Source organism: Anarrhichthys ocellatus, unplaced genomic scaffold (assembly GCF_004355925.1).
Source record: "Anarrhichthys ocellatus isolate YVR2014 unplaced genomic scaffold, GSC_Weel_1.0 scaffold64, whole genome shotgun sequence".
Taxonomy (NCBI): domain Eukaryota; kingdom Metazoa; phylum Chordata; class Actinopteri; order Perciformes; family Anarhichadidae; genus Anarrhichthys; species Anarrhichthys ocellatus.
In genome coordinates this window covers 958163-979933 of record NW_022280094.1, presented here as the reverse complement: position 1 = coordinate 979933, position 21771 = coordinate 958163, and the positions used below count along the sequence as shown (strand labels likewise).

Below are 21771 nucleotides of genomic sequence, written 5' to 3'. Positions count from 1 at the left end.
ACTTGGCACGCAAACAGTCTGTAGTCAAACATGTCCCATTAGACCCATTCATTCATCAATCCCTCCATCATCCATCCCTCGGCCCACCGTCTGCTGCTCCCAGAGGAGCTGAGGAGGAAGAGGAGGAGAGCAAGGGATAGCAGAGGGGGAGGACAGGATGCCGGAGAGGATACTGGAGGTAGAGAAAGGGGGAAGACCGGATGGAGGAGTAGAAAGGGAATAGGTGAAGATGAAAAGAAAGAGAGGATTGAGAGGGATGGAAGGAACAGGAAGAGGAGGGGGAAGAAGAAAGCAAAGAATGGCAGAGGGGAAGGATACCATGGAGGATAGGATGCTGGAGGAAGAATATGAGAGGAGGAGGACAGGGTGGAGGAGAGGAGAGTTCACAGGTGAAGATGAAAAGAAGGAGAGGACAGAGAGATCGAAGAGGAGGAGAAAATGAGGGAGATCCCTGAGGGAGCATGAACTTTTACCCTGGTCCCTAAACTCATCAGGGAATATTTGGCCCTGGTCCCCGAGGGCCAAATGGACCAAGACAAGCCCAGTCGCATCCATCGCCTGCTCATTTTATGTAGCCAGTGTAGCATCATAATCACATCACATCACAGCACAAACCTTTTCTCTCTTTTCTGTGGACTTGAATTTAAGAGATCAGCACTTCTGGTGAATCTGGTGGAACACTGTCAATGACGGATTATCTGGCAACAGCACTGATCTTTCCTACGCTGTCACAAGAGCGTGTGGAAGAAGCATTAAATTGTTCACTTTGACTCATTTAGGGGCCGACTATTTAGCTGGCTAGCTAGCTTGCTAATTACTAGCTGGTTTTATGCTACAGTTACAGAACATAAAAAGCACCCCATGAACTGAGTCTACGTTACTTTAACATTTAGCTGGATGATGGCTCTTGTCTTATTTTAGCTTATGCTAATCGCTAGCGCTAATTGATAAAGCCAATGGCTACTATTGTCATTGATTACGGTGAGGTAAGTGCTGTAAAGGGTCTGTTACAGTGACAAAATACAGCAACGCTACAAGCTCTTACAGACATTTGTGAATTTGAGTTTACATGCTAGGATATGTGTATACTAGCGATCAACATTAGCACTAGCGATTAGTGGCGTCATGATTTAGATTCTAAATAAAAAAATCTATGGAATATAAGCGCTGGTCCTACTCTAAAGTAGGACCAGCGATTCCCTATGTTAGCCCCTGCCATCAGTGTGTGAATGGGTGAATGATGACAAGTAGTGTGAAAGTGCTTTGAGTGGTCGGAAAGACTAGAAAAGCGCTATACAAGTCCATTTACCATTTACCATAACTTTAACTCCTAATCGATCATCAAAACAGCTGGCCAGTTAAATGTTCTGACCGATTGTTTCAGCTCTAGAAAAGACCAAAACCAACAATGTGTTAGTCCGTCTCTCAACACTGAAGACGTAAATCTTTAAAAACACAAATGCATAGTTTCATCAGTATTTTCCTAAAACAGCTGGTCACTGTAACAAACAGGAGGAAATAGTGCAGTTGTGGGGACTATCTTCAGCGGGGGATTAATCCACATTTGGTGCTCCAGTGAGTATTTGGGGCAGCAGGGCGGTGGATGTGGGACTGGGTCTAAATACTACAGTGTGGGAGGAAACTTTAAATAAATACCGAGTATATTGCGGCCTTAAACCAGCCACACTATGTGTGAGCAACAGATGTGGAGTTTAAATGCGATCGATCTGCTGGGACAGAACTCTGCTGTTAAAGGAATTCTAATCGCCTGCTGATACCAATAATCTCTTCATCAATACCTCGGTGTTCCCGGAGGCCACATCCCTCCTTCTGTTCACAAACCAATCCATCCATCCTTCTGTGCATCCATTTATCTACACATCATCCCACCCTCCCCTGTCTGTCCTGACCAGACCTCATTCACTCTTCCTGCAGTTTTCCTTTGAGCCTCAGCCGTGCTGAAGACCAATCAGCCGCTGGCTGCAAACAACACATTGGCTTTATGAGGCGAGGACCTGGAGGGAGCAGAAACAAGAACAGAGATGGAAACAGATGGACAGACGGATAGAGACAGACAGGAAGAGAGAGGAGAGACCGTAATAAAGTTACAGACACAGTGGGAGGTTTGTGTTCAGGAGGACAAAGTGGACCTCGGGGAGCATTTCATGATGGATTCAGGGGAGGGATGAGTGCAGGCAGGAGACACAGGCTGGACCTCTGGGAGAGAGAGTTATTGATGAGCTGATTATTAGTAGCAACAGGCCATCACAACTCGTTTAGACGGGCAGCCGAATAGCAGCGGATTGATCGGAAGTATTTAGTTTTGTTTAACATCATCAGAATTCATCATCTCTCTCAAGAATTTGTGTTGATGATCGCGCTCGTCATTCAATGTCCATTTAAAAATTGATTTGGTGCTGATGTTGTACATCAAAAACATTTTAGAGACTTTCTGAGCCATGTCAAAGAAACTGCCGTTTGTATTGTCAGCCCTTCTAGTCTTAGTCCTGAGATCATACGTCTATGGAAGTTTTACATTTGTACATAGAGCATGTATGTACAGTCAGGGCCAGAAGTATTTGGACGGTGACACAATTTTTCTAATTTTGCCTCTTTACACAACTCCAATGGATTTGAAACTAATCAGTCAATATGTGGTTGAAGTGTAGACTTTCAGCTTTAATTCAATGGATAAAACAAAAAAAAAAAAAATCACAATAACCGTTTAGGAATTGCAGCCATTCTTACACAGCCACCCACATTTTCAGAGGCTCAAAAGTAACTGGACCAACTAACATAATTGTGAATATAATCATTATTTGTAATACTTGGAGGAAAATCCTTTGCAGTCAATGACTGCCTGAAGTCTGGCTCCCATAGACATCACCAAACACTGAGTTTCCTCCCTGGAGATGCTTTGCCAGACCTTTTACTGCAGCCTCCTTCAGCTGCTGCCTGTTTGTGGGTCTTTCTGCCTTCAGTTTTATCTTAAGTAAGTGAAAAGAATGCTCACTTGGGTTGAGATCAGGTGACAGACTTGGCCATTGAAGCTCTTGGGTTGTTTTAACACTATGTTTTAGGTCATAATCATAATCAATAATATTTGGTCGATCCTAATGTTTCTGCTATCTGAGTGATAGGTTTGTTAAGTGTTGTCAGCCTAACAATGGCCTCCTTCACTTGCATTAACACCTCTTTGGGCCGCATGCTGAGAGTTCCAAGGACCAGCTACCAAATGCAATTCCACATTTTCAATCCTATTATCTGCATAATTTTTCATGAAATAGTGACAGAATAGGCCGCACCTGGCCATGAAACCGTTTGTCAGACAGTTGTCCAATTAAGTTGTTTCAAAACTGAGGACATTTTTAGTTTGGGTTTTTTCATCATTATTTTGCTATTCTGTCATTACGTTATGAGTGACCTCTGACCTCCACCTTCACTCTGCTGCCAAGTCTCTCTCTCTGGAGAAATAACCACAGTGTAAAGATGCATGTGTGTGCTCTGTGTTTCTGGGTAGTTTGAGGGAATGAATGATAGGAGAGGGGCATGTGGAGGGTTGGCGCGCACACACACACAAACACACACGTACAAGTGCGCGCGCGCACACACACACACACACACACACACACACACACACACACACAATTTTCTTTGGGGACATTACATTGACTTACATTCATCTCCAACCCAAAATGTATAGATTTACGTTATAGGGACGTGCAGTTTGCCCCCATAAGTGAGTCCCCACAGTCTGACTGAGGCTTCATCAACATCAATACGTCAAAAACATCTCCGTCCAGACTAAACGAGTATCACATGACTATTCACGTACACTGGACATGTGTGTGCCGGTGTAAACAGGAAGTAGATTGTTGTATGTTTCTGTAACTAAGCAACCAAAGTATTATAGCAGTCTTTGATAGTAAAAGGTAGTAATGATACTTAAGATCAGCAGGATAAAAATAGTCCAACTGAGACAAAATCGATTTTCCAAGATCTTCCTGTCCAATACTGTCAGACAGCAAGTTACAGACCAAAACCACAGAAATAAAGTCAAATCAGACACAAGCTGGCCAATAACAATCATGTGACCACAGAAGAAGCCTATACATGACCCTTAGAGACTACATAAAACACATCCACATGATACCATTCATTCAGTTGTTCTGAAGTGACGTTATGAATCAATACATGAAGAGAGGTTCATATCAAAGTGTTCACACTCACCTCTGTCAAACTCATCTGGAATCTGTCAGGGAGGCAGAAAGGAGAGAGAAGTTATTACAATGGTAATCACATCAATCAATCCGTGTTGTGTGTTGACAGTAAACATGTTGGCATCACATCGGGATCATTCATACGTGTGATGTGACGACTCAGGGTTATGTCTGTGCTGACGACACAACTACTAATCAGTCACTTCGCCACTGATGGTTACACACACACACACACACACTCTATAGAAAACAACCGGAGGAGGACAAAGAGAAGATGAAGGAGAAAAAGAAGGATGACACAGAGGAAGAGGACAAAAAGAAGAAGCAACAGCAGAAGGAGCAAGGGAGAAGATGAGGAGGAGGAGTAAAGGTCAGAGGAGCAGCTGATGTGGGAAGGAGAAGAAGGAGACAGCGCTCACAGCCAGGGTGAAAGACTCCACCTGGTGGCCATGACACAGATGTGCATTTAGATATAATACAGACTGACCCACTCAATGTGATGGTCCATTATGTCTAAGAGGACACCTGATGAACGATCACAACAACACACTAGACTGTTACTATCACCAACTGCATGTGCAGTCACAGTCACTGGCCACTTTGAAAGCTTCTCTAGACACTTCTGTCCGCGATGAGGTGACTCATTCAAAATGAAATGAATCACAAGCCAAACGTTGCTTATAATTAAGAGAAAACATGATGGCTGAAGGAGAAGTTGACACCTTGGTAACACATTGGATTTACATCATGTCGGCTGTTGGGCTCTCCTTTATAAAAGGAGGATGAGATGAAGGGCTTTCTTTTGTAACCATTTGTAATTTACTAATTTTTGCTCAGTGAACTTGACTAAACTTCAATAAAAACATGAACAAATTTACCATCTGAGGTCCAAATACTGACACAGGCAACGATCAACAGCACTTTCCTGCTGTGCGAGAGAAACCTGTGCACAAACCGTCTTTAAAGGGACAGTTTGCATGCTTTGAAGTGGGGTTGAATGAGGTACTTGTGATGTCTGTGTGGAGTTTCAGAGAAACAGACAGGAGTACTGTGCAGCTACCGTGTTCTGCGAGGTAAATAGATGTTTTTAGGCGTCCACAGCAGTGCATTGCTTTGTTCCTGTGCTGGTATGATGACTGCCTTCTAGTGTAGGTATGGATAAGTACTCGTAAAGAAAAACACTCTAGGAACAGAGGACACCAACTCATTTACTTTAAAAGGTGAAGTATCAAAACGGAACAGGATGAAGCTGCGAGAGCGCAGTTTGAACATCCTCTCGTGAACAGCGAGAGTCGTTAGCAGAGAACCAGATGCTCACATACGGGGGTGAAGTGGAGCTCAGCTGCCATGTGGACCGAGGTGTGAAGCACGCCGTTAAAACCTCATCGACACCTCGGGACCACTGCAGAGGAGCAGGAGGGGAACAGGTTTCTCACACACCGGACAAATAATACAACACTACTACCGACAGCAAGTGTTGAAAGAATGTGGAGAACAAATCATTCTGGGATACATTATTGACCACCAGACAGTCTGTGAAATATAATACCGCTCACTAAGACATATTAAATATAATATTAAAATAAGATATCTTTCACAGCAGGAAAGAATCTAAACCGTGTATTACTTACGCGAGTCAGAAGTTGTTTCACAAGGCGTTCCCCACAAAGAGAGAAGTGTTCAGAGAGACCAGAGCCTTTAACCAACAATGCACAGATTCTGTATGTTCATTCTTCCCTGGGCAGTTTAAAAGCAGTATGTCTCATATATTCAGAGGCTGACGGTTATTAAAAGCAGTAATGTGAAGCGCCACTAAAGAGACAAAACAACTCTTATGAGCAAACATACCCACTCACATCAGATATGAAGGCACAGAAAATAATCCTAAGAGCCCAATCACAATGTTAACAGAGAGGAATAGAGCTGAAACAAGTGGTTTAATAACCACAGATCAAGTCCCTGCACACTAATGTCTCTCTTTAGAAGATGAGAAGAATATAATAATGTGGCTTTTTTGGTTGACATCCCTTTACCACTAAATTAACTGAACTTAAAGCTGCAGGGCTATCTAGTTATATACATTTTTCTATCATTAAGTACTATATTTTAAGAGACACATTTTTCAAAAGCTTTCCTTTATGTATTAAAATGTTTATTCCAGCCCTTCTTTTACTTGAAATGAAAAAATGTATTCATTATTACAGTATATATTTATAACTGATCCAGTTCAATTTAAAAACTGACAATAAATATTGTTGATACAATTCAGCTGAACTTTCTATATTTCATTGATCAGTCAGTTGTTGACTACATACAGACATTAATACAACTGCTAGGCTACTTCGTTCCTATGACGTTCCTGTGACGTTACTGTGCTGACGTTACTGTGCCGACAAAAATTTGCACTATGAAAGAGTGGCAAATAACCCTACAATAAACTATGTATTATACAACTAACATGTCACAATATTACAAATATACAAGAGCATCAGCTGACAAACATCCTAAAATGTATCACTATAGTAAGATCTTATTAAATCGTGCAGGTCCTCAATATAATTATCTAGAGATGTTCCGATACCATTTTGTCATGATCGATACTAATTCCGATACCTTGACTTATCGGTCCACACCGATTGCGGATCCGATATGTTGCGTTAAAAGCTGGTGGGATTTTCCAGTGTTAACTATTGCTAAATTGTTGACATTGTGCTTGCTCTGGAGTGTACTTGTGTAACCCTTTTCTAGTCCTCAGACCACTCAAAGGCTTTAACAATACGTGTCATCATTCATCCATTCACACACTGATGACAGGTGCCACCTGCCCATCAGGACGATCTAAAATTCACAGCATACCCATTCACACACCACAGGCACAGCCTACAGGTGTAATGTTGTAGGTAAGTGTGTTGCCCAAGGACACAGACTAGTGGAGCCGGGGATCGAACCGCTGATCTGACCGAAGGACGACCCGCTCCATCACTGAGCCACGCCCGCTCCACAGTCGTTAGGCTCTCCTCTAGCAGCGGCATCATTAATGCGCTCTCTCCTCAACAGAGATGAGAAAGAAGAGAAAAGGCTCACTGCATCTGCTGCTGATAAAAGTAGTTACCGAGTGACTCATCTCTGCTGAGAGCTGCACATGTGCAGTAGCGATCGGGCAGGATGTCGTGATCGGGTAGTGAGTAGAAGAAGAAGACAAAGTTTACTCTTGTGGATATTTGTATTCCACTAGAAACATACATATTCTGTTTGTAACAACAAACCAGTGCATTTAATATCTCTGGTTGTATTATATTATTTTGAACAATGTTTCCAATCAATGATCACAACCGAGTTGTGGCAATATTGTTTTTCTGTATTAATGTGATGAAGCACGAGGGTTTGACACATATTTAATCTGAAGGAAGAGAGCCCTCTATGTGTATTCTATATGTAAACAGTTTCTATCATTTACCAGTAAATGTAATAAGCAGATAAATCAGTAATCGCTCTAATTCCTATGAAAGAAGGAAGGCTTCTGGAAACCGAACTTGAAGTGGTAGAGCGTCTGATGAAAGAATGGATTAAATAGATGTAATGTGGTCTCATGATGGCACCACGGCTGTACTGAGACCGAGATGCTCCCTTAAGATGAGAGAAGTGTGTCGACTTCCCCGTCCGAACACATTAAGATGTAAAGCTGATGAGAAGTGTGTCTTTTGAAGAACTTCCCCCATAGTGTCGCCTCTGACCGCTGGGACATGTGCACATTGGGGGGGGTTCCCTCCTTGGCTTTGAAGTGATCCAGTCTGCCTGTTGGTTAGACAGGATACAGCCAGAAAGGTTTACAGTGTGTGAGACGGGGAATTCAAGATCGTTACAATACAGCATGGAAGAGAGACGGGTCCTGGTTCACACATCCTCCAGAATGGACTTATGCAGCTGACCGTGACCTCTGACCTCTACGTAATAAAGGTTTGAGTGAGAAGACACTCTCCCTGTAAATCAAGCTAAAACGTAAGGTTACTTTCATGACCATTTCATCTTTTGCTGAGTTTCGTTTTTGAAGAACTGATTTGTCTAAAGAAAATGTCTTGAAATTCCTCATTCCGTCTGTCCAGTGATGAGAAAGTGACAAAGTCCTCATGTGTGATACAATGATGAACTAATTATCAAAATTGACATTTATTTCCTGTATATCGACAAGTAATGATTTCAGAAAATCTTCCATTCTGGGACCCAAAGCCAGGATTATAAAAACTCAACTGTCACCAAAAACCCACTGACAATATTATATTCTCACAACTAGCAACGCCATGAACAGCACTGTGAAGGCAACCACTCTGTGGAGGTAACCACTCGAACTATCGAGTGGTTACCTTGTCAGAGTATTCATCAAAAGTACATTTTGATTGCTGTTAAAACTCACTGGCGGATTAAAATAGCATGTTTTCTTTTACCAAATTGACAAAGACACTATCTAACAAAGCACAAAACTGTAAAAACACAACATATTGTTGGATTCTAAACTTTCCCACGGTCCCTGAAGGAATAAGCTAAAAATAGCGATATTTTACCAAAATCACTTTTTGTCCGATATCAGCTGGGATCGGCTCCAGCACCCCGCGACCCTGAACAGGATAAGCGGTTTGGATAACGGATGGATGGAAGCTGTTTGCACTTAACACATCCAGTACAAAACATTGAATTCTGCACCCCTCAGCTGAACTGGGAAGCCATAATTGACTCAACTTAGACGGAGAGTCACGTGACAAAACGTTTGCACAGAGAGGACAGGAGTTAAGCAGAGACTGTAAACATGTAATATGTTCAATATGGATAGCATGTAGAGCCTAATTATCCCCCCTAATATTGGAAAAATGCACATATGTATGTATTGATTCCATTGTTTTCCAAATTTCTGTTCAATAAATCAAATAAATTAAACTTGTGTTTCCTTTCATTCTGATTTATGGCATGAATTATAGAAAGGCTCTCTACATGACATTCAGAGCGTTAGCATAGCATACTGGCGATCTAAAGACGTAGTGCAGTAAGCTGAGCAGACAATGAAGTCACTCTCTCTCTGGGTGGCGTGTGGAGGCTCTGAACCGGCCAAATAGTTAAAATAGTCTATAGTTGCAGTCCTCATTCACTAATTAACTTAATTAAATGACTTATTGTTTCAGCTGTAGTTGACATTGTAACTGCTCTAAACAGCAGAGAGGTAACGGCAAAGCGCACCTTGGTCTTACTTTAGTAAGTAGGTAGTGTAGTGGTGTAACGAACCATCGTCGATCCTTGATCTGTACGGACCGACCTCACGGTTCACCACACATGTGAACCGCTGATTAATGACACAGTTTAACGTTAAATCACAGAGTGAAATAAAGTTTTACTGACATCTTTATCCACCAATACTCAGTGAAATATGAGATCAGGACGTCATGTATGTTTCTCTAGCCTCTGATCTCTGATCATGTTACATTGTAAACAACCAGTCAGTGTTTGAACTGACGGAGGAGAATGAAGGTTCTGTTCAGTTACATTATGATGCGTTCAGGCTCTGTTCAGTGAAAATGAGTATTGAGTGAAGGTAAATTATAACGTTATCATGATGTGTTCACATGTGATCTGTAAAATGTAGTGTTGGTGAGAAACTTGAATAAATCCAGTTGTTTGAAGGAGATGTTTTCACAACATAAATAGATATTAGAGATGAATTATGAGCTGTTAACACTAGCTATAAGCAGCTTATAATACATCATTACAACTACTAATGACAAGATTTGTTTTCATCAATAAAATACAATCTTTCATTTCTTTATCATTTGAATTGTGTATTTTCATGATAAAAAACAAACACTATAGGTGACTATAACAATGTAAAAGGATAACATTTAGAATGTTTGATATTGAGTGGTTGAAATAATCTTTGGGACGATGGCAAAAGGAGCCTTGTAGACCAGCTGATATAATCAAACAACAATATGGATCATCAATGATCTGCAATTAGTATCAGCGGCTAAAAACATGATCAGGGATCTCTAAAAGTTATATTTGCTCCCTTTTTTTCTTTGGTGCTGATCCGATCTGGGACTCTGATCCGAACCGCGAGTGTTATGATCCATTGCACCACTAGTAACCTACAAGATCTATTCCCCGTGAAAATAAACAGTGAATGAACAGCATAGTAACTGTATTACCAAAGCAGACGCCGAACAACCTTCAGACCCAGACCACCCACTCCCACGGCACTGACACAGTGTCCTGTGGAGGGCTTTCTTTGAAGTAAACTTGGGTTCCCACACAGCACTGGCACACGCCAGCGACGCCACATGTCCCTGTCCCATTGAGCCGAGACGAGACAGAGTCTCGGGGTGAGGAGGCGAGATAAGTGTGCACAGGTCGGCCGGCACAGAGAAGTGTGTCGTCTGAGCTGGATGCTGCTGACAGGAAGTCCAGGTGAGATAAGTGTGCTCTTTGAAGAAGGCAGCAATCCTCCCCGGCTGTAAGGAAGTGAACGGAGCGGAGACAAAGGACTGTCCATCTTTCCCACATCCACACCTCGTATCACAGACAGGGACACGCAGCCCCATACTTGGTTCAAAAGAAACAGACTAACAAAAAATAGAAGTCAGGTCAGATTGTTTCGGTGACTCTTTGTTCTGCTTTTTAGCGCCGAAAAGTGGATTCCCATCCCTGCAACTTTTGTTAAAGATAATACATTTTGACATTTATATATAATGACGGTTTGACCAGCTGGTTCTTTGTGTTCAGGGTGATTCCCAGAGACAGCACTCATCTTGGTGGAGTATTTTATGATTAAACTATCGAGTTCAATTCCTCCGTCTTTTTGCTGCAGGAGGTCGAGTCAAGAAAATAAAATTCACTTCTTTCTGGCGACGGCTTCAAAGTCTCCGTGACAAAGAGCGCTCAGCAGGAAGCCTTCCTGTCCCGTTGAGGCTCCTTGGTACCAACAAAGGGACCCTAATGTGAGAGAAGTGTGCCCTTTGAAGTGGCCTGTCTTCCCAGGCCAACACCTCCAACAGTAGATCTGAGAGCTGCTCAGAGAATACCTCAGACCTCAAGTCTAGCTTTATCAATACAGGAATCTTTCATATTTATTAAACTGGTGCAGAACTATTTGATATTGATGTTAATGAATGAAAACATCTTACTGATATTTTCAACATAATCTAATCTCAAAAGGTCCACTTGCTCGCTTTCTGGAGCAACTTCATCCATCAACAGACACACAGATGAAAGCTCCGGTAACCTTTAACATTATTTCACTGTGTACTGACTATCAAGAATTCATTTCCATGCTCAAAAACAAAATGCAATTTAATTAAAAAAATACATTATTTTTTTAATTAAATTGTTTCATTATGAACGTAGGAATATAATTGTTACCAATTCCTGCTACTTTAATTAGGAAGTAGTTTATAAAATGCATAACACAATGAAACCAAAGCAGTGACACAGCAAACCATAACATTTCTCTTCAGGTTCTCATCTCATATGGAGGTTTGTTGGCTCTGTGTTTTGCTAGTTTTCTAGATCTAACCGGTGATCTGACTGACAGTGTGACTGTTTAATAAAGTCGGCCACAAGCTGAGCTGCCAATGATGACGATTTCCGACTCAGGCTGGCCATTAGTGTGTGGATTGGGATAATTGGGCTCTTTGATGAACCCGAACTCACAGCTCAGACAAACGCCATGTCTCAGTTCCCCGTCGAGTGTGCTGCTGCTCTTTATATCACAGCATAACAATGAACACACGGTGAGAGAAGTGTGCTCCTTGCTTTCCCACACTCCCTATCGTCCGTCCACATGTCACGGCCGCCTGTGAAGTGTGTCCTTTACGGTGTCCTATACAACAGGAAGAGGATCTCCTACCTAAGAGGTGCGCAAAACACCACCACACATCTGAAGGGGAAGCAATAGAGAGAGAAAAAAAGGATGGCTGAAATTCACAGCGGTGTGCCGAAAGCGTGCCGACATGAGCCGCCACATCAGCTCGGCTCAACATGAAAAGGTCCCATTTGAGCCTGAACAGATGGGTGGATGTGTCTTCACTGTGTGGGCACAAGCTTTGAAATCCCCATCACCTTAAAACACAAGCACTCACAGGTACTGCTGGTGATGTGTGCACAATCACACTCGGAGGAAATATGAGAGTGAGAGTGAGTGTGTGTATGAGTGTGTGTGTGTGCGTGAGTGAGAGACGGTAAAAACTCACCATGTTTCCTTGTTCGTCCACTGAATTGGTGCCTAAAAAAAAAAAGAAACAATTTATCATCTGTGAAATTTGCTTCAACGACACTTTTTAAAGTGATACAACAATAATCTTCAGGGTTTTACACACAAGTTCAAAGGTTAACATGTATCTATAGAATGACTGTTATAGTGACTCTATAGCCTTGAGGGGGAGCCTTTTCACCGATTTTGTAGAGATCTCAGGGGTGTTGAAGGTCAACACCAATCAAAATTCCTCCACAAACTGAAGAACTGACCACTGCCATCAAATGTCTGATCAGACTAAATGACTTCATGATTTGATCTCATAGCTCCTGATTAAATCAAGATTTTGCCAATTTCTGAAGGCAAAGTTCTTACAAATAAGACACCCGAGTGTTTAGATGAAAGCATCACAAGAAGCACTGGATCTCTGGGTTTGTATCGCCACTAGTCCTGGAACTTCTCAAATGACACCCAGCCTTGTAAAAGACGACGAGCTGATGAATCAACTAGTTGATGAAGAGAAAACTAATCAATACAGACAAAGAGCAGTGGTCGATCTATTAAGTGACAATGAATGAATCACTGGTTTAAACCATTTAAAGCCATGACGACAAGAGCAACACACAGTCACAAGAGAACACGTGTTTTTCCATACTTTCCTAAAAACGACAGACATGCAAACCACCAAAATATTTGAAGCATTTCTATTTACAGATTTCATTAGTATTTCGGCAGTTTTATGAGAAATGTCAGAGAGGAGAGATTCAATTCTTTAGCAACCCTGATACCTGTAAATACTATCTGCACGTCAACAGTAAAACCAAGTATTATTAGTATTTCACAAACCTATCTGCATGGAAACCACACAGAAAGACGCAGCGTATAATCCAGAGTCTGCAGAATATCTTAAAGGGCTGATCCATATCCATCCAAATCATAAAGAGAGCATATTCCATTCCAGTATTCCACGTGTGCAACAGAACGATTCCATGATAGCGATGAGATGAGGAAAGAAGTGGGAGAAAGTAATACTTTGGAAGTTAGAGATCCCACATCTGCAATCTTTTAAAGTAGTTTCTGAAATGCTAAAAATAAAAATGTAATTCCATCTCCATCATGCCCACTGCTCTGCAGGTGGCCGTAAATTATTAGAGTGCCTCATCATTTCAAATACTGCCTCCGTAAACTTCAGAGAAACAGAAAATAAAATAGAACAGGGAAAAAAATGGAGCTACTGCTGTGCTGCCTCACAGTCCCCGTCTAGCTGTGCTTGTCTGAGAGGACTCTCGCTCATATCACACACTTCTGTTGCCGCCCACTGGAAACTTTAACTTCACTTGTGTATTTTCTACTCTTTATTGTTCTCCGTCTGACTCTTCTCTGAAGACAAGCTGCTCGCCTCTGACTGACAGCTGCTAGCCCCGCCCCTCTGTGGGCTGTCCTTCTAAACAGGAAGCGATAAACCAATCACAGCCCTTGTTTACAACATCATCGATCCTGTCACTGATGGATAAGGTGGGGATCTGTTCAACTGAGCTCAGACAAAATACCATATCGTTTTTTTCTGGCAAGTAGGGCTGCAATTACTCATTAGTTTGATTTCTCTCAATTAAATAATCAATTGTTTGGTATTTAAAGTATCAGAATGAGCAAAGACACTCATTACCATTAGCAAGAGTCCAGGGTGAGTTTGGAAGAATTCATTCATCTATTGACAGAAAATGAATTGATAACAGCCAAAGCATTTTCTGCTTATTGTGACATAAAACAGAGACATCTGAAGATGTCCCTTACGGCTCTGGAAAACTGGGACTCTTATTGTCCCGATTATTGTTCCACTAATTGAGGAAATCAACGGAAGATTGATCAATACAGAAAATATTTATTAGTTGCCATTGCTTGTTTTGTCCGACAGCCCAAAACCCAAAGATATTCAATTAAGTACATAACACAGAGAAATCAGCTTATTAATTAAAGAGATAGGAATGTTCGACGTTTGGAGGAACCTCCACGCACTAGAAAAAGACTTTACTCACTATTCAGCTACTCATCAGGTGCACTCCAGATTAGACTATTTTCTAATGAACACTACAAACAGACATAGGGTGAAGGAGTGCTCAATAGGATCAGCAGATTTATCAGATCATAATGCAATCTATTTAACAATTTACTTGAATAACAGACCGAAGAGTACATTATGGAGACTAAATATTAGTATTTTAAATAATGAGACTGCTCTAAATGAGATTAAGAAAGAATGGTGACTGCATAAAAGATAACAACAATGGCCTGGTAGGCCCAACCATCGTATGGGACACGGTTAAAGCAATAGTGAGAGGGAGACTAATTTCAAGAACAGCATACTTAAATAAGATGAAGAGGACAAAATACGATGAATTAGAGAAAACATTGAGAAAACTAGAGAAACAACAACAAACAGATGGGGACAAAGGATTGTCAAACCAGATAAAAGAACTAAAAAAACAAATAGAGAACATCTTGAATGACGAACTAGAAAAGAAATTGAGATTCACAAAACAAACTTTTTATGAATCGGGCCCGAAAGCAACAAATATTTTAGCAGCACGTCTCAGGAAACAACAAATTATTAATTCAATACACAAGATCAGAGACCCTTTAACTAATAAGATAACCTACGAACCTGAAGAAATCCATAACATTTTTAAAGATTACTATGAAACTTTATACTTACAGACTAAGATTGTCAATGAAGATAACATTAAACAATACTTGTCATCATTAGATCTTCCTTCCATAGGAAAAATACAAAACGACAAATTAACTGCCCCCATCACAAAAAAAAAAAAAAAAAAGAATTGGACTTGGCGATTAGTAAATTGAAAACAAATAAATGCCCAGGGAGTGACGGTTTTCCGAAGGAATGGTACAAAATCTTTAAAGAAGACCTCACCCCTGTATTGCTAGAATCCTTAAATTGGACACTCAGCAAAGCTGAAGCACCACCATCATGGAAAGAGGCCGTGATATCAGTCATCCCAAAAGAAGGTAAAAATAAAGAATGTTGTGAATCTTACCGTCCAATTTCTATATTGAATGTAGATTATAAACTGTTCACATCTATAATCTCAAAAAGAATTGAACACTTTCTACCCGAATTAATAAATGAAGATCAGACAGGGTTTATAAAAGGTCGACAAACACAGGATAACATCAGACGAACCTTACACATTATAGAACAGGCTAATAAACAACATCTAAGTGCAGCTCTGGTCAGTCTCGATGCGGAAAAGGCGTTTGATAGTCAGCTGGTCTTTTCTGTACAGAGTGCTAGAGAGGCTGGGTTTTAATAACCAATTCATTAGGTGCATACAATCTTTATATAGAGACCCAACTGCTAGAATAAAGATCAATGGCTACCTGACAAGTCGTTTTAAGCTGTTTAGAAGCACTCGCCAGGGTTGCTGCCTTAGCCCCTCCCTTTTTGCAATATTCATAGAGCCTCTGGCTCAGGCTATCAGACAAAACAAAGAGTTGAAAGGGATCAATATTGCAAAGGAGGAACATATAATAGGACTTTTTGCAGATGACATTATTACCTATCTCCAAAATCCCAACTCAACAATTCCCAAACTTATGACAATTTTGGCTGACTACGGTCGGATGTCGGGCTATAAACTGAACATTACAAAAACACAGGTACTCTCTCTTAACTACATACCAAGTAAGGCAATTAGGCAGAAATATAAACTGAAGTGGGAAGCAAAATCAATAAAACACTTGGGAGTGCTAATCACTCAGGAAATGAACAAAATATTTGAAACTACAATATAATAAACGATAGGATACAGAAAGATACTAAAAAATGGTCAACACTAGTACTGGACTTTAGTTCAAGAATTGAGGTGGTGAAAATGAATGTACTGCCAAGGTTGCTCTACCTCTTCTTATCATTACCAGTCAGAATCCCAGAATCTCAGTTTACAGCATGGGACAAACCGATATCCTCGTTTATCTGGGCAGGAGCAAGGCCAAGGGTAAAATTTAAGACACTCCAAATTGACAAAGAAAACAGAGGACTAGCACTGCCAAATCTCAGCGAATACTACTACGCGGCCCAATTGAGGTACATTGTTTATTGGTGCTCCCCGGTATATCAAGCTGGATGGAAACACATTGAGCTAAATCTGGGTTAATCTCAACCTCAGGCAAGGCTAGGTGGAAAAGAATATACTGACCAAAAGGGAGAAAATTCCATCTTAGAAGATTCACTGAAAATTTGGAATGAGATAGTCAAAAATTACAAACTGGAAGGAGACAGTAAACTTCTGATTTGGCCTTCTCAGACCCCCAGGTTTAGACCTGGACAGATAGATAATACTTTTGTACACTGGAGAGTAAAAGAAATAACAGTGGTATGTACACTCATAGAGGGAAAAACTTTTAAAACTTTTGAAAAACTCAAAAGAGAATTTAATTTAGAAAATGGGGACCTGTTTAGATATTTACAGCTAAGACATTTCTATGATACAGAAATTAAAAGAGGGGTTTCATCAGAAGGTAATGAAGTAATTGAAGTGTTGACAGGTGCATACAAACAAACCCCCTCAAAGTTGGTTTCCAAACTGTACAGGAGTTTACAAAAACGAAACGGAAGAAACACACTATATGTAAAACTGAAATGGGAAGTACAACTGAACGTTGAACTGTCGAAGAGTGATTGGCATTCCATGTGTAGAAGGCAACAAACATCCACCAGCTTTAGGAGATGGAGGGAATTCGGTTGGAAGAACTTAATCCGCTTTTTTATTACACACCACATAAAATATAAACAGTTGGGTAAAGAGCAGCCATGCTGGAGACAGTGTGGGCAGATGAATGCTAACCGGACATGTATAAAATTACAAGCATTCTGGGACAGGATTATTCAGACTCTGGAGGAGATTCTATGTTACAAGATTCCCAGGGACCCCCAGATTGTGTACCTGGGAATGATACCTGGCGACATAATTCAAAAAAAGGACTTCTACCTCTTTAAAATCTTGACACTCGCTTGTAAAAAGGCTATCACAAGGAGCTGGTTGAAAAGTGACCCTCCAAGCCCAGGACAGTGGCTGGACATTGTGGAGGAAATATATTCTATGGAAAAATTGACTCTTTTTCTAAGGATCAAAGCAGGGATCCACGATCAACGCTGGAGAAAATGGACAAAAGGAAAAGATGAGTAGTGTTCTCAGGTGACCTGAAAAGAATAGAAAAATGTTTGTAAAGAGTGAATGGTGACCCCCCTTTTATTTTATTTTATTTTAATTTCTGTTTGTTTGTTTGTTTTTTGTCATTGACGATGTTTTGTTGCGTTTTTTGTTCAGTGCAACAGCAACTGAAAAAAAAAGAAATAAATAAAAAGTTTAAAAAAAAAATAGTACATAACGCAAAGAAATCAGCAGATCCTGGCTGAAAAGATGGAAAGTGCACATTTTGGCTTTAAAAACTACCAACATTAATAGATCATCTGGTAAAGTTGCTGCATAACTTTCTGTTGATCGTCTAATTATGACAGCGTATTAGGGCCATTGTGAGTAAAAATGAATAATTAAATACAGAGCCGAATGAGGGGGGTAATAATCTGAGATTATAAACTAATGATTATTTTTAAGTGACTTAATTAATTGCTAAACAAAATTGTTAAAATTCTGCTAGTCAACTTAATTTACATAAAACTAGAAACTAATGCAATCTATGTCACAGTGATTTTGTCTGATCCATTAACTGACAAATCATTCCAAATCTTCTCCAGACCTAGAAACACACATGAACCGTTAGCATTCACTCTGGAACATAACGGCTTCAAGATCAGTCCCGGATTAAATGAAGTGATGAGAAATAAAAAGACGTCACTTCATGATGATCACGAGCTGTGGGTTCACTCTCAGGTCACAGCGGTGAGACTCGGATCAACTGACAGCCAGATATTTGACTCCTTTGTTTGCATTATCCAAGGTCTGCACATCAGCCTGTTTGAGGCTAAAGCAGCACATTAGTCTCTGGACATAATGAGTAGAGCTCAGCTGATATTTCTAGTTTTAAATGACACACACTATCTTTGGAGGTTTTAAAAAGGACAGTAGACGCTCAAACGTTTCAGCACTCACCGAATAGATAGACCATGCCGACCGCTCCGCCAACCCCCATGAGTCCGGCGAGCCGTAGCACCATCTTCTTAGCGTAGGCCGTGTTCTCCTTCTGCTTCTTGTCCTCCGTGTGGTCTCCCTCCCTCTCGCCCTCGCCTCCCTCAGGAGGAGGCTGCCCCTGGTAAAATAAAAAAGATTGACCATCATTAACCATCCTGGATGCTGGTGATACCTGGACCGTGGTGGTGCTTACTGCTGCCCTGCCTGACACCCACTACTACTACTTTTACTAGTAGTTCCATTTACATTCATATGCTGCTACGTTTACCACTTTTATTATCATTATCATTATTATACTATATTATCGACTGCTGCTGGTATTATTAGTAGTCAGCATTATTCTGCTATTATTGGTGCTTCTACTGCTATTACTACTCATTATATTTGTGGTTACTTTATATACTTTTCAGGACTGGAAAACAAATTCAACATCCAAGTTCAAACAGTATTGTCCCCGTACATGCAACACTGTGGGGACATCGACTAAATGGAAGTTTGAATCACTTCTTACTTTGGGGACAACATTAGGGATGCACCATTCTGACTCTTTTCAGTCCCGTCCCCTGGGCTTGATACAAAGTAGCGCTCCAGTACCAGCGTTCTATGAATAAACTTTATGTCTCACTGTGCGGAAGTGACTGGGATCATTCTCTCATGTGTAATGCAACATCAGGCCTGACTTAAACAGTGCTTTCCTTACTTTGTGCAACAAATAAATACAACGAACTTGCTGAATTGTTATTTCTTATTAAAATAATAATTAATGCACCAGCAATTTGGTGAACAGTCTTTAAAATATACAGAAATTATAGTTTAAGCACAAACCTTTTTGAACGTATCAACAATTTGGTCAAAACTTAAAAAGGAATGAATATAATGTATAGCATAATTGAATTGAATAGATCAGCACTATTGTCACGGATACTCGATCCAGTCAATATCAGATCAATACCAAATATCGGTATGGGTGCATCCCGAGACAAAACTTTTTCAAATGTTAACAACGTTTGGTGTCTGAATTATATTGTTTTTTTTATCTCTGTTAAAATGTTCATTACTGGAGGACAGAAGAAAAACATCTAGAGCAGCCGATTCCAGACCTCTGAACGGTGGTGTGAAGTCAGTGTTGCTGTCAGGTTTGTTAACAGGTGACCCGTGTCATTCCCGTGTTTTAGCAGCATGTCAGGAACACATGGTGTATGCGCTGCAGAACTGCGTTTCCGGTAAAGGTTTAACTGAACGCGGGGAGGGGGTGAGAGTCTGTTCTGACCTTCAAACCAAACAAACCTTGGCTTTCCAGCACAGTCAGTGTAACTAACAGCTGCTAGAGATAAAACATGTCGCTTCGTCAAAGGCGTTTGGTTCAGTGTCTGTGAGGAGTTGATAAAAGCAGCAGCCTAAACGTTGCAATGAGCCAGAGAGATGAGGTACAGGTTAGATTGATGCTAACTACATGCTAACCGTCATAGCTTACCAGAGCCAGAGACCACACCTAATGTTATTGGTTATTTTGTTGGGAAGTGTACCGACTGGGCTCAGGTGTAAACTTGTTTAACTAACGTGTCCCTCCCAGGCGATACAAAAAGTCAACCAACCTACCAATTACAGTAATACGCATGCTAACATTAGCTAGCTAACATGTTAGCTTCCCTAATCTTAGGTTCATTCATTCAGCAAACACGCAGATGGAGCTGAAATGTAATGTTTATGAAGTTGACATTCATCGTGACACATGACTGGCAATATATAATCAATACGGTCTGCCACTCTCTGTTTGACAGCTTAATGTTTAGGTGTAAATCAGCTTTTAGCTTAAACCTGAGGCTGGAAATGTCAAAAAAGTGGCTCTGATTTGAGCTACATGGCCAACTTGTCTGGGCGGGGTTTTACGTCCAAGAGTTGCAGTGCATTCGCTCTCCCCGCCAACATTGCTGACACGTTAAAGAAATCGAGCGCACATAAGCAGGCTAGCCGTCCCACCTGACTCTGCTGCTGCTGCTGCTGCTGGAGTCTCTGCTGGAGGATAGCCTGAGCCAGTCCGGCCGTCGCACTGCCCGTTCCTGTCGGCGGCTTGTCAGTGGAGAGAGTCCGGATTATGTCCACCACAGCCAGGGAAGAGGCACCCACCGCCCCGCTCCTGAGCCTCAGGAGGCCCCGGCTTGCTCGCACACACATGGGGAACACAGGCGTAGCCGACATGTTGGATTGTAGCACAGTATGCCCGGCGAATGTAACGTGAAAAGGACAAAAGTATTTGATTGGCTTGGGCTGGTTTGAGTGACAGGCAGGAGGAGCTCTCAGAGCAGCGAGAGGCCAGAGCCGCCTCTGCTACAGGCCACATGGAGAGGAGGAGGGCGGGCGGTACAGCGTCCAGCCCAATCAGGAGCAAGAGTGAGCCTGACCTTCGGTTGCGTTATGAAAGGTCCATGTTGGTTGATGGCAAAATGCCCAAACTGCTCACTTACATCACCTGTATTACAAAAAATGTCAAAACAAAACTATTCTCACACATAACAACTTTAAATTTAATACGGGAAATATAAATTATATTTTAAGATACATTCTGTTATATATATATATATATATATATATATATATATTATTCTACACTTAACTATACCCATACTATACTGTTTTTTTTGTATTTAATATTATATTATATGTTATATTGTTGTATTATCCTATATTATGTTGTATTATATACTACCTTTAACCACATGTAATGTACTATATTGTGGGAATATGTATATGATATATGAATATATATCATATTCTATGTTATATTGTGTACTATTACATACAAACACTAAAGTACCATCATTTAATCACATCATCAGTCTGGTGTACACTGTTAACTTGCTGACTGCTCCAAATATACACTGCTGTCAATTTACCTTGTAATTTTTGTCCCCAGATGCTCTTGTATAGTTTTCTATACATTTTTGTCTGCATCTGTCTGCATCTGGCTCCTCTTTATCTACCAGATTGACTTTGTTCTCCATCTGTTGGTTGAGTGAACAGAGTTTTGGGCTCTGGAAAGCGGTGTTTCTTTGCTTGAAGGTGAGGAAACTGATGGGCGGACTCTGAAGGAGTCTAAAGTTGTCCTCTGTCTTTAAAAGCTCCTCAGCTTAATACCCATCTAACTGTTCTC

General features: G+C 40.9%; 1 protein-coding gene across 1 annotated transcript in view; it reads right to left on the bottom strand.

Moving 5' to 3' along the window:
- timm50 (translocase of inner mitochondrial membrane 50 homolog (S. cerevisiae)) overlaps positions 1 to 20836 on the bottom strand; it is a 37055-nt gene extending 16219 nt beyond the window's left edge. The window contains exons 1-4 of the mRNA XM_031872483.1: positions 20601 to 20836; positions 18582 to 18738; positions 12449 to 12480; positions 4231 to 4252 (exon numbers count right to left, since the gene is read on the bottom strand). Of these exons, the coding sequence (XP_031728343.1) occupies positions 4231 to 4252; positions 12449 to 12480; positions 18582 to 18738; positions 20601 to 20819 (430 nt within the window). The 5' untranslated portion in view covers positions 20820 to 20836. The remainder of the gene's footprint in view (positions 1 to 4230; positions 4253 to 12448; positions 12481 to 18581; positions 18739 to 20600) is intronic.
- Between the last annotated feature and the right edge of the window lie 935 nt (positions 20837 to 21771).